Source organism: Leptosomus discolor, chromosome Z (assembly GCF_034619465.1).
Source record: "Leptosomus discolor isolate bLepDis1 chromosome Z, bLepDis1.hap2, whole genome shotgun sequence".
NCBI lineage: Eukaryota > Metazoa > Chordata > Aves > Leptosomiformes > Leptosomidae > Leptosomus > Leptosomus discolor.
The window spans coordinates 89980567-89992671 of NC_141419.1; the positions used below are offsets into that span (position 1 = coordinate 89980567).

Below are 12105 nucleotides of genomic sequence, written 5' to 3' on the forward strand. Positions count from 1 at the left end.
GCAGCCTTTCCGTCACTTGTATGGCAGCAGCTAGCTCGCTTCCAGGAAATGCAGAAAAAAGAGGATGCAAACGGATGGGTGGGGAAAAAAGGGCCAGGTCTTGCAGCGTGACTGTCGATGCATGCTGGTGACCTGAGCAGCAGAGGGACTTACTTGGTCTTAGTCTCATAAGCTTTATTTTCCTTCTGCAGCTGGTTTTAAGGTATCTTTGATACAGTCCTCTCAAAGCAGTAACCAGATACTGACACAGAGGTAAGAAGTCACCTGACCTTTTCTTCAAGACTTTTCTCGCGTTAGAAGTTCTCGGCTAGGCATTCAGATGCATTTTAGAAGGAAAAGTAAACCAAAAACTCATCTAGCTACAGTGGGCAGGTTTGCTTAGAGCAGGGCTAGAGTGGTACAGGCCTTGAGTAAGCTGCAGCCTCCAGTCCCCTTTCCACCTGCCACTGCGTGAAGAAATGCTTTGTTGCCTCGGGGAAGGCAGCGATCAAAGGGGTGACATGGCTGCACTGCAGTACTCCAACCCCTTGATACCCGTCAGCCACAAAGTCAGGTGAACGAAAGGAAAGGGGGGGCTACAGGAACGGTGGGGAGGGACTTTGTACAAGGGCCTGCAGCGACAGGACGAGGGGTAATGGCTGGAAGCTGGGAGAGGGCAGGTTTGGACTAGGTACAAGAAGTTCTTCACCCTGAGGGTGGTGAGACGCTGGCACAGGTTGCCCAGAGAAGCTGTGGCTGCCCCCTCCCTGGCAGTGCTCAAGGCCAGGCTGGATGGGGCTGGGACCAACCTGCTCCAGTAGGAGGTGTCCCTGCCCATGGCAGGGGAGTTGGACCTAGATGGTCTTTGAGGTCCCTTCCACCCCAAACCAGTCTGTGATTCTATGATTTAGGTGTTACACAAGCCTAGTAATTACCTGCTGCATGTACGTCAGCATTGCAGGACCATTACGTTGTTCACCCGGACGCTGACCTCACCCCACAGCCTGTGATGATCTAACTCTCTCCTAAACAGGTAAGGCTCAAATGCCTTTGAGTTTGCATTTGACATTGCTGTCCTGGGTCCAGGTTTAAAGCTAAATGCTGCCCAAAACAGCTGGAGAACACAACCCTACCTCAGCCCTGGTAAGTAACTACTAAACAGGGCACAACAATTAATAAAATTCCAGCCCTGTTTTATAGTACAATGAATGGTTTAGAGTACACGTCCTAAAAGGGGCACTCACCCTTACTGAACTTTTCTGACGTGTATGTGAGGCACTGACATCCCCTCAGCCAGATCAGCAATTGCCCGAGTCACGCTTGGCATAAAGAGCACGAACAGCATCTTCAGCAAGAGGCACCAGTTTTAAAACACTTTATTCAGAATTACTCTGGAACCGCTCTCCACGCTATTCACAGTTCAAGTCGCTGTGCAACTGTGATGCAGAAAGCACCGATCTGCTGCAGGCCATTAGGAAAAAAAAATCATGAGAAGCATGGCTTTATTGGGAATAATAAGGATCAGTTCCTAATATGATTTAACAGGTACAAAAGCTCAACAGGTAAGGAAAGGAGAAGAAAGAATGGATGCAATATTAAGACCAATACCTGAATTGAAGACTGCTGTAAGAGATCATACAAAAAAAGGCAATGAGGAATAGTAATGCAGCGCTAAAGGTGGGAGTACAGGGCGGACGGGGGTTACAATACATCCTGCTTCAACATTTCTTATCCATGTACTTCATTCCAATACTGTAACAGCAAGGGAAGGGGAAAAGCACCAGACACCTGACTAAAGAAATAAGAAGAACGGAACACAAAGTTAGGAAAAAGTGAAAGCTGGTCAGGAGGGAAGGAATAATCTCAAATACAGTTACTCAAGAGAAACACAACACCTGGAAAAGCTGCTATGTCAACATATATAGACAATACCATTATTCCAGCTCTATGGGAATGACTTCCTTTCCCTGGTCTGTAACCTCTTCCACATACCGCACCGCTGAGCTTATCCTCAGGGGTGTGCAGGCAGCATACACACCACAAAGCAGCAGATTCATCACAGGAGTAAAACAGGAGGAAGTTACTCCCACTGAATTAGAAAAGCCATGATTAGGAGGCCATGTACTGTGGGACAACAATTATTAAAGCCCTAAACACGTAATTCCAGTTAGGTGGGAACACTGTGCTGTGCAGCTACACCTTTTATCTTCCAAAAAGCCAAGTCTCCCCCACAGCAAGCCAGAGTGCAGTCTTCCCAAGCAGAGTACAGCAGTCGCTGAAGTGGCAGGAGCCACGAGCAAGAGATTCGAGGAGATAAAACAGGAATTACTTTTTCCAGTGCAGGACTGTCTCCTTACAGCTCCCACAGAAAGCGTGCACTTCGCTTGATCCCCTGGTGCGGGGTGGCAGTTTCAAAGTGGACCACAAGGGACTTTCTAACCTAATTTTGAGTTTAAGAGCTTTTTTTCCTATTACTTCTTAAAAGTTATCAAACAAGAAATTCAGCTATAGCTCGGCTGTGCATAGTTGGGAGTTTTTGGTGGCAGGGAGGTATCCCCATTCTGACGTGACAGCACAGACTGCGTAATGCAGGGTTTGCATAGATAGCGTGTCCCCTCCCCAGCCCAAAAAACCTTAAGATGAAGAAGTCACAGCTTAGGATTTTGTTCCATTTGTGAAAAATGTTAAATCAGGAGGCAAAAAAAAAAAAAACAAACCACCAAACAATCCTATTTACAGAGGCTTCCCCAACATCCCCAGGTAAGGGGGAAGACATACAACACAAACCATGGCTATTTCACAAAGCTGCATTGTCCTACATGAAGTTCATTACAGGCCCCAGCAAAAATACTGGAAATTCACCAATGGGTACCCTTCCGCACCTTTGTCCAGGGTGTCATTGTTCTAGAGTGGTTAAGTGCCTTTTTTATTAGAAAAAACACGTTTCTGTTTGTTTTTACATTATTGCTGCGTTTTACACCAAAATAAAAAAAACATTTGTGGAATCCAGCCAGCAACAAAAAAAGTCAAGTTTCCCCAGAACAAGCCAAAAGCATAAAACCGTGTTCTGAAGGGGCCTTTTCTACACCAGCTATTTAACGAGCAAAGGAAAAAAAAAAAATTAAAATCCATCACTTCTGCTCCTAGTGTAGATTAATTTATTCCATTTTCCAGAAGGCAAATCCTTTCAATAAATATCAGAATAACTTCTGAGATGCTGAAGTTCCAGAGACACGAGCAGCAGCAGTGTGCAATTTCTCACGGAGTCCCAGGCCGGCCCTTGTCTCAGTCCAGTGAGATGATGTCAGGACCGCTGCCTCCGCTGCTGGTTATCACCCCTGCCTCGCTCCTGCCCGAGGAGCTAACGTGTGTGCTGCTGTCATGGCGACTGGTCGATGTGATGATGCTGCCAGGCGTGTTGCTTGTTAAGGTTGAGGTGAGACTATCCAAAAACATAGGAGGACAGTACTGCTTGAAACAAACAACGAAGAATGAAGAGACTAACTGCACGAGGGAAATGTATGCTCTGAAGATACATCTTCCCTACAACAAGCACAAAACACGTCACCAGCAGAACCTCGTGAACACACGCGTAACAAGAACCCAAGTTCTGCAGACCAGCGGGTAAGCAAGCAGAGGTGGTAGCCACGAGCTCGTCTCCCTCACCGCACCCCCCACCCCGCCTTGATTTTCTCCTTACTAACTGGTTAGCTCGAGCGTTTACTAGCGCATTAAGAAACACTATCACGTCCACATGATGACCACCAAAAAACCCAAACCAAACCAAAAAAAAAACCCCACCACCTTAGTGTTTCGAGAATGTTCACTGCCCATAGCTACTGGGCACAACTGCACGTTCCAGGCTCCTTTCTTCATGAAAGGCAGCAGAATGAGTTTTGCTCCTTCAGTGGAGGTTAGAATAATTTCATCCCCTCAAACGGCAGCAGCTGTACTAATCGACATTTCCATCGTATACACCTGCAGTGATGCAGGTCTCTCAACGTTTTAGCAGCGATAAATGAGCCCTGATCAAGCCTGATTAAGAAAAATTACTAGGTTGATTGATTGAAATGTCCTGAAGTGGAAGACAAGGCTTCTCAAAGCAGAGCTGAACATTCTAAGCGTTTAGAAACAGAACAGGGTTGCCAGGTGTCACAGAAGGGGATCACGTAAGGCACCCCACGCACACACGACACACGTTGTTCAACACACCTTACTTTTCTCTTACCCTGTGGATTCCAATCTTGGGCATAAGTTTGGAACTGAGCCTGAACTGTTTGAACTGTCCAAAGTGGACACTTCACAGCAGCATACCTGCTTCCAGTCTCCCACATGAACAAACTTCTGTTATTCCCACTTTTGGCAGTTCAGATCTCAAGGTCAGGCACAGAGCATTGCAAGATGCAGTAAGCAGAAAGAAAAGGAGGAAGTTCATCCTTTGTTTTTAAGGCACCAGAAAGTCAACGCTACAGTCGAGTCCTATCACTGCCGTCTTCTAGTGACGGGGAGATGAAACAGAGGGCCTGCTTCACATCCTCTTGTCTCCGTTAGGGAGCCGATATTCCCCCAGATTTCAAGGCTGCAGTCTGTGCAAGAAGCTAGTTACAGTAAGAATCGTTCTCCCTAACTGTGTAAAGTTTAAGTTTCCAAGGAAGGAAGAGCACCACCTAGTTACTTTTGACCTATAAAATTTCCATATAACCCAAAGCCAATGGGGTTTAAGTGTTTCACGGAGGCGTTTATTATAAAAGTGTTGGGTCACGTGCTCAAATTAAGGAGGATAGTTCCTTTAAAACTTCATCTCCTACTAGTATCAAAACCAACAGAAACAACAATCAGTGAAATATGTTTGCAGAGCGTAACCTGGCCTGCAGATGCACAGTGTGAACTAAGAGCATGCAGTACGCGACGGCTGTGTTCCGGTCAGCGCTGTGCAAGTATCCCCTCAGAACGGCAAACTGTCAATCAAGAGCAAGGATGCCTGCCTTCCCATGCCTGGATTGATCCTAGCGAGGCTAAAGCGAATCCTCCCTCCATGCATCTTTGTTACCACCTCCTGTTGGGTAAATGGATCTTCCTGGTCTGTGGTTAGGTCTAAGCAAGTGGACTGCAAACATGGTATGGATGATGACAGCACCCTGAGAGTTACTTCGTCAGTATATGTCACAAGAACCAGACTTGGAAATTAACCCCATAGCAGTTCAGAAACATACCTGTGAATCGACTGGGATTAACGAAAGGAAATCCAAACCTAGAAAGAAGAGAAGGATAATCAATTGATGCATCTTTCTTTTATTCATACACAACAAATTCAAGGAACTTTTGTGGTTGTAGAACAGAGTTTACAATCGTTAACACAGTTTCTAAATGGAATATACCACTTTGACACCACTCTCAACGACTACTTCAGGCACCAGCAAAACGAGTTATCTAGTAAAAGTGGCTCTTTTTAAGAATGAGAATGACATAATGATGTATTATTCACTGGATATTGCAGGGTGGTTCAATGTGGTTGCTTAGATGGAGGTTGCCGTTTGGAGCTGTTGGTTCATAATGCAAGTTTCACTGCATATTGTACCTGACTTGGCCAAACTGGGACATGAAGAGTGTCATCACATTAAAGATGCTGGAATGAAGTAAAGTCACAACATGCACAAGTCCAAAAACAAGCAGCAGGTCTCTTCCTCCACCCACGGGCAGCCAATAAGGAAACATTTCTAATATCATCCCCGTTTTGTGTCTAGACAAATAAAAGGAATGAAGAAGAGGAAACTACAAGTAGTTCAAGGTATATCCTGCAAGAGCAGTGACAACTAGCGTCCGTCTTATACACCATTAGCCTGTAAGCATTTAGGGCAAGACGTTTAAAATCACGAAACCAATGAGAAATTACAGCCTTTTTTGGTTTGTTTCTAAATACTGGCCTTGTGTTTGCTATGTCAACAGAAAGAAATGGTAAACTTACTCCCTTCCTCTCCCCTCACCTCCAAATCTGTTCGAACCAGTGGCATCTCTCCTCTTCTCCATTAGAGAAAGATTTTGAAGGAGATTTAAGCTCAGCCGCTTTTACAGAATTAACAGCTTCCTTTGTTCTTGCATATTCTCGAACTTCAGTTGATAAGAGATGGACAACAGTTCTAAACTTCCATTCTCTCAGCTTAATCTCCTATCCAATTTAGGAAGGCAACCAATTTCTTAACAAGGGAGAAGTGGAGGGAGGGAGCAGTAAGAGAACCAAAATGGACAGAGAGACAAGGGGATTGATATCCATCCCATTGCCAAACTGGTGCTGAAAGAAGAGGAAAAAACCCAAGAGATGTTGCACGGGAGAAATGGAGACAGGCAATGGAGGGGGAAGAGGGAAGTACAGGAGGCCAATGTGACACCTGTCACCACAAGTCACCATTTCCTGGGCTCTGGGTTCATTACAGCCAGCAAAGAGAACCCCCAGAGTCCCTATATACAGTGTTCGTTTCAAGGAGCCAGGATAGAAAACAATCAGTATCCCCACCTTTTGTCTGACACTTAGCAGCGGGTTGAAGAATACATCATAGGCATTTAGGGTATGTCTAGGTAAAGAAAGTCAATAGAGGTCAGCTTACGTATCGTAGCTCACCTTAACCTTTTTCATACAGTCTAGACAGAGCACCGCTACCATCAGCTAGCAGAATCTCTCTACAGCTAGGGCTGGGATGAGTCAGTGCCGTCACACGTCTATAACTTAAATAAGCAGCTGCTCTTCCTCGCACCTACAACACGTAACAGCCGGATGTTTACACCAACTCTAACTGAATATAGCGAGAAGTGTTTCTGGCTGCTGCTCCAAAGCGCCAATTTGTACCCCAGAAGCAATGATTTTCACATCCCTGTCGTGAGGCACAATCTGAAACTGGAAAGACGGCCTGTACTGGACTTGTCTAGACATCACATCAGTGCAATACTGCGTATAGTCTTGTTCCGTTAAAAAAAAAAAGGTTGTTCAATTCTCCGATTTCTACCCACCCCGCAAATTAATAAGGGTGTCAGAATACACGTGAAAAATAGCCACCACCTACCTGGCAAGTCTGATGAAATACTGGATATTGGTGGATGATGGAATGGTACTGGGTAGTCTGTTAATGAAGGAGGAACAGCAGCAGCATCGACCGTTGTCACGCTGGGCACTCTGACAGAAGATGGCTGATACATGAGAACCCTGTTTTAAACAGCACGGGAAGTTACAAACAACCTGGCCGTTAGTTACAGCGGACCAACGATGCACCGCTGTGCACTCTCATTCACAAGGTCAACATGTTACAACACAACACAGCATTCCACTCTAATTTCCCATTCGATAACAGTCTCCATAATAACATGACCCTATCTTGGCTCTCAACAGCAGCTATGACGTAAGAGCAAGCTGGCATTAAAAGAAAGTACGGTGCTGGAGTCATTTCTACTCATTCAGAGACAGAAATGGAAATCTGTATCTGCGGAGCACCCTGGGAGGGATGTGCAGGTAGCCAGAGCCAGGAGGAGAGCACTCGTTTCAGCTTCTCCACGTCCCTGTTCCTCGGTGCTAACCTGTCACACCAAGGGCACGACTGACTGTTATTCAGCCCCTGGAGCACAGGTTACACACGCGGGAGTTAAAACATCAAACGCATCTTCACTTGCAGCCTCAGCCCGAGCTAAGTCCAGCTCTCCAGGAGCATGCGACCAGTTAAAACCCTCCTGCGTCCGCACCTTCTGCCCAACTACCTCACGGTGCTGTTGGAGGTGACACCACAGGCATTCAGGCAGGAGCCACATGCATAAAATATTTCATAAGCTCCCTGATCCCAGGCCCCGCTCCCAGACGCTCGGCATCACCCCCTTCAGCCCAGCAGCCACGAGTGTTAGCCACTCACGTCTGCCTCCCCAGACTGCTGCACTGGTGCATTTATGCTGATCTCAGAAGCTTCAATTTCAGACCATCCCTCCTCAAGCACATCTCCTACTTCAGCCTAGGTTGCTCCTACCTAAAGGAACACCTCCCCAGTTTTGCCAAAACTAGCATTCACACAACATTGTTTACAGGAGATAAGCTGTTCCCCAAAAGCCTGTCTTTTGGCTTGGATTTGAAGAATGAAAACATGCCATTTCTAGACCCAAACAGTCAGGAAAATACATTGGTCACAGACAGACAAAACTCAGTGCTTCTACAATCGTTGACTGCAGGCAGCCACCTCAGACAAACACAAGAGGATGGAAGGAAGTCTTGGTGCCTTCTGAAACATCATTAAGAGGTGTACTTATAGCTAGTTTTTCTTAAAAAATAAGAAACAGAGTCTCTTGCAGAAGGACTCCTCCACAATCCTCACAAAAATCAAGAGCATTTCAGGTGTCACTGCTGAAAAGTTGTTGAAGATGAGCAACTATTGCTCAAAGACCACACATTCCTGTGGACTAGAGACACAGTACACTGGCTCATTACTTCAAGAGCTGGCAAACCAAAAAGGGTTTGTTTTTATTATTTTAACACAAGACATAAGCCACTACACTGCGAGACAGACACACACCTCGTGCATGCGGCAACACTAACTAATAAGCCACTACTAAAAGCTGGCACTGGGAATTGCCTCGTTGAGCAGTGACAGCTGGTGAGCTTAACCAGTGCCCCTCTCTCCCTGCAGGTCTCCTGCACCCTACGGGCCAAGATCAAGAGTTTTATGGAAGCCACAAACAGTATCTGCAGCTGAGCGGCTCAGGGTGGGACAGACAGAAGGTGGCACAACAGTAAAGAAGGTGGTTAAGACTGCTGCTGAAGTCAGGCATGACTACAAAGATGGAGCAGTTGACAGAGGACTTGGGGAGTCATCACTTGGGCTGACCAAGGCGCTGCACTGACTGATAACCGTGACTGACAAACTGACAACAGCGTCCAAGACATTCCAGAGTTTAACAGAGAGAAGGAGCAAAAACTTGTCTCTATTCAGGACAGCTAAGCACCTCCCTTCCACGACTGACAGGACGGATGAAACACGCAATGCAACCTCGTTTCCTGGGCACCAGAGCAGATTAGATAAAGGGTATAACAGACAGCGAGAGAAAAGCCTTTAAGATGACACTAACTTAGCAAGAACGCACAAAGCTCCTCCACTTGGCATAATCTGCTTTCTCAGGAGAATCCTGTCCATTGGCTTAATCAGCTTCCCTTTCTATGAAGAAATATCCCTGCAAACACAGCAACAGTCAGCGAGAGTCTTTTATGAGAGGTAAAACTATTTACTAGTGTTTTGCTTGTACAAAGGCACCGTATCAATACAACCTTCTGCAAGGAGAGGCCTAGAAATCTTCCTTTGTAAGTGTGGAGTTGGATCCCAAAAAAGAGATTACAAATCCATTTGCCTACAGATCAGTTTCTCTGAGACATCACAGAATAACAACTAAGTTTAAAATTGACAAACCCTTTGGTTGGGCTTCCTTGCGTTTCAGACATAAATATGCACTTCCGTTTGGCAGGAGGATCTTCCTCTTCATCGGAAGAGCTTTCTATTGTCAAGTCAATAATGTCAACTTTCTTCTTGTTTACCTCACTGGCCACTGTCACAGAACACGGTTTGCTAACAACACTGGAACCTAAACAAGAGAATAAAATATCACTGTTTTTTAAAGGCTGCTGACATCAGCGCTTTCTATTTGCAACAGAGCCAGGAACTCAAATCCTGTTTCAGCTCCGCTTCCTGGCCACTACAGAGAATGTTATGGCTCAGGAACTGTTGTATTAATATTCTGTATCACATTGAGAATATTAAAGCACAAGCTTTAATCTTCACTTATCAGTTTAAGGACTTCAAACAAGAGCAACCTTTTGTTTTCTTAACTACTGTTACGAAAAGCAAAGACAGCCCCAAAATGTACACTTTTAGAGATACAACCCTTTCTCTTCAGTTTAAATGACAAGGAGGTTAGAAGTATTAAGCCCTCCACAAAACAATCAACATCCATAGACATTATCCAAGCTACAAATAAGTCCCCAGGACATTTTGTCGGTTTGCAACCAGTACCCAGATGAACGTACTTTCTATTTTGGTGCACTGTGGACTTGAGACTTTCACCGTTTCTTTCTTTGGCCTCATGGGGCACCAGGAGCCATCTTCTTGGAATTTGATCTCATCTACATCTGAACATTCATTAAGGATTTCCATAAAGAGCCTGAAAAATAAAGTTAAGTGGTTTCGTTTTTGATTCCAAGTGAAAGTTTTTATTCTAAGGGAAAAGGAGACAGAGCTGAAAAGCTAATTATGATCACCTTCGACCCATGGCATGTGCTCTCTCCCTAGTTCATCTTGCCTGAAAGCCTGTAACTGCAGCCTTCACAGACGTCCAGACATCAAAACCTAAGAGTATCCCAGCCTACCCACATGCCACTCCAGCCTTACTGCAATTCACAGGTTTCCGTACAGAAGGGGGAATCGTCATCCTCTGAATCAAGTCTGACACCTGTCCATGAGTTAGAGTTAAGTTTTAAAGTTAACAGCTTCAGAGACAGGGTCATGTAAAGGGGAGGCCCGTCCTTAGGTGTTAGATTTGGATTTCTCCAGAGAAAATATACTAAGGCTCAAGAGTCTGATGATGCAGTCATGGGAACAGAAACTAACAGAGCCTAAAGGTTCCTCCCAGTCTGAAGTATTTTGACAAAGAAAATAGTATGAAATGGCTAAACCTCAAGTCACAAAAGTAGCTATCAAGTACATCATGAAAGAATTTACATGATTGTGTAGTCTGCAAACGCAGTCTTACCCATCTATTATTAGGCTCTCATAAGCTGCCTTTTTGTCACAGACGGGGCAGATCCAGGTAGGCTTCTTTTCATTCATTTGAAGATAAAGAGCAGCATCAAAACATTGCAGGTGTGTGCAAGTAACGGCCCGGCATGGGATTGTCAGTCTCATTTTTCCCAGCTGCAGGAGATGCATTTAAAGAGCGTCAGAACAGAAGACAGTGAAGTAGGCCTGGATGGCTAACAATGGAATCAGAGGCAGTCGGTGAAGTACCTGTCTGTCCTCACTACAGAGGTGCCCAGTGCTGAGGTCGCTGCAGGCAAATCCACCCTATCAAAGCACGTACAGTGCACTTAAAGGAACAATAAAGCCATCCTCAAAGCCTTCACTGAGTTGAAAACAGTCAGAAATATTTCTAATGGACCTGCATCAATGTTATTTCTAGGATTTTATTTTTATTAAAAAGACCTACCGAAGTACCCACTTTCATCATTTCCTTTTAGCCAAATACCTGAAGGGGTTTTGTCAGCGCCAGTTATGTTAAGACTCAGAAAGGCATAACACCTACTTCAACATTAAGTTTAACAGACCAGTCACAAACACAAGGCCAGTTCCTGCTTGGGAAGGGAAACCCCAAGGCAGCATTACCTTGTTACACAGTTATGAGCTTTTCTGGTTGTAGTAGCTGGCAGCATAAGCAATACCAAGATGAGAAGACCTGAAGTTTTATTTCTCACTGTGTCCTTTAATTGTTCTGTCACCCTGGCCAATGAGTTTCAACACCTCAATATACAAGACCACTCCTAAACACCTCACTATACACACATGAGTAGCAACTTGGTTCTGACTGCATTTTGACAGTGAGGCACCCACATAAATGAATACCATAGTTGGTTGAACACTGCTATAATCACGTGCTTGTAGATGCAACCTTCTCCCCGCTATTTTGTATTAACGAATCAGTGTGTAACAAAAGCCAGTGAAGTTTCTAAAGCGGGGCCTTGTAAAAGCAGCCCAACTCTGCAGTAAAGGTAAAAAGACAAATCTGTATACGGTAATTTCCAGCCATACTTACAGGACACATCAGAGACACTCGCAGACTGGTTGTGGCAATCTCGCTATCAGGATCTGCAGTTAGTTTTTCTTTGACTATTAAAATAAATTAGGAAGTTATACACAGACATTGTTATTTAAAATGCTGATCTTGACTGGCCAGTACATGCACTTTATTTCCAGCTCTCTAAAAAAAAATTAAGCATGTAGGAAGCTAACTCACAGCAATATCAAACGACAATAGTTTCAATATTTATAAGCAACTGGCAAACAGTGCACTTCACCAGACTGTCTGACGTGCAGCAGATACACGAACAGCCACCAGGGT

The 12105-nt window shown here is 44.9% G+C and overlaps 1 protein-coding gene across 2 annotated transcripts in view; it reads right to left on the bottom strand.

Annotated features, from left to right (window-relative positions):
* Positions 1-2863: 2863 nt before the first annotated feature.
* Positions 2864-12105, bottom strand: part of PIAS2 (protein inhibitor of activated STAT 2) — a 31880-nt gene continuing 22638 nt past the window's right edge. The window contains exons 8-14 of one of the 2 annotated variants that reach the window (XM_086479243.1): positions 11800-11873; positions 10744-10904; positions 10022-10155; positions 9408-9579; positions 7035-7174; positions 5193-5230; positions 2864-3447 (exon numbers count right to left, since the gene is read on the bottom strand). In XM_086479243.1, the coding sequence (XP_086335369.1) occupies positions 3265-3447; positions 5193-5230; positions 7035-7174; positions 9408-9579; positions 10022-10155; positions 10744-10904; positions 11800-11873 (902 nt within the window). In that variant the 3' untranslated portion in view covers positions 2864-3264. Of the gene's footprint in view, positions 3451-5192; positions 5231-7034; positions 7175-9407; positions 9580-10021; positions 10156-10743; positions 10905-11799; positions 11874-12105 lie in introns of both variants that reach the window. The other variant, XM_086479242.1, reaches the window with a different exon arrangement.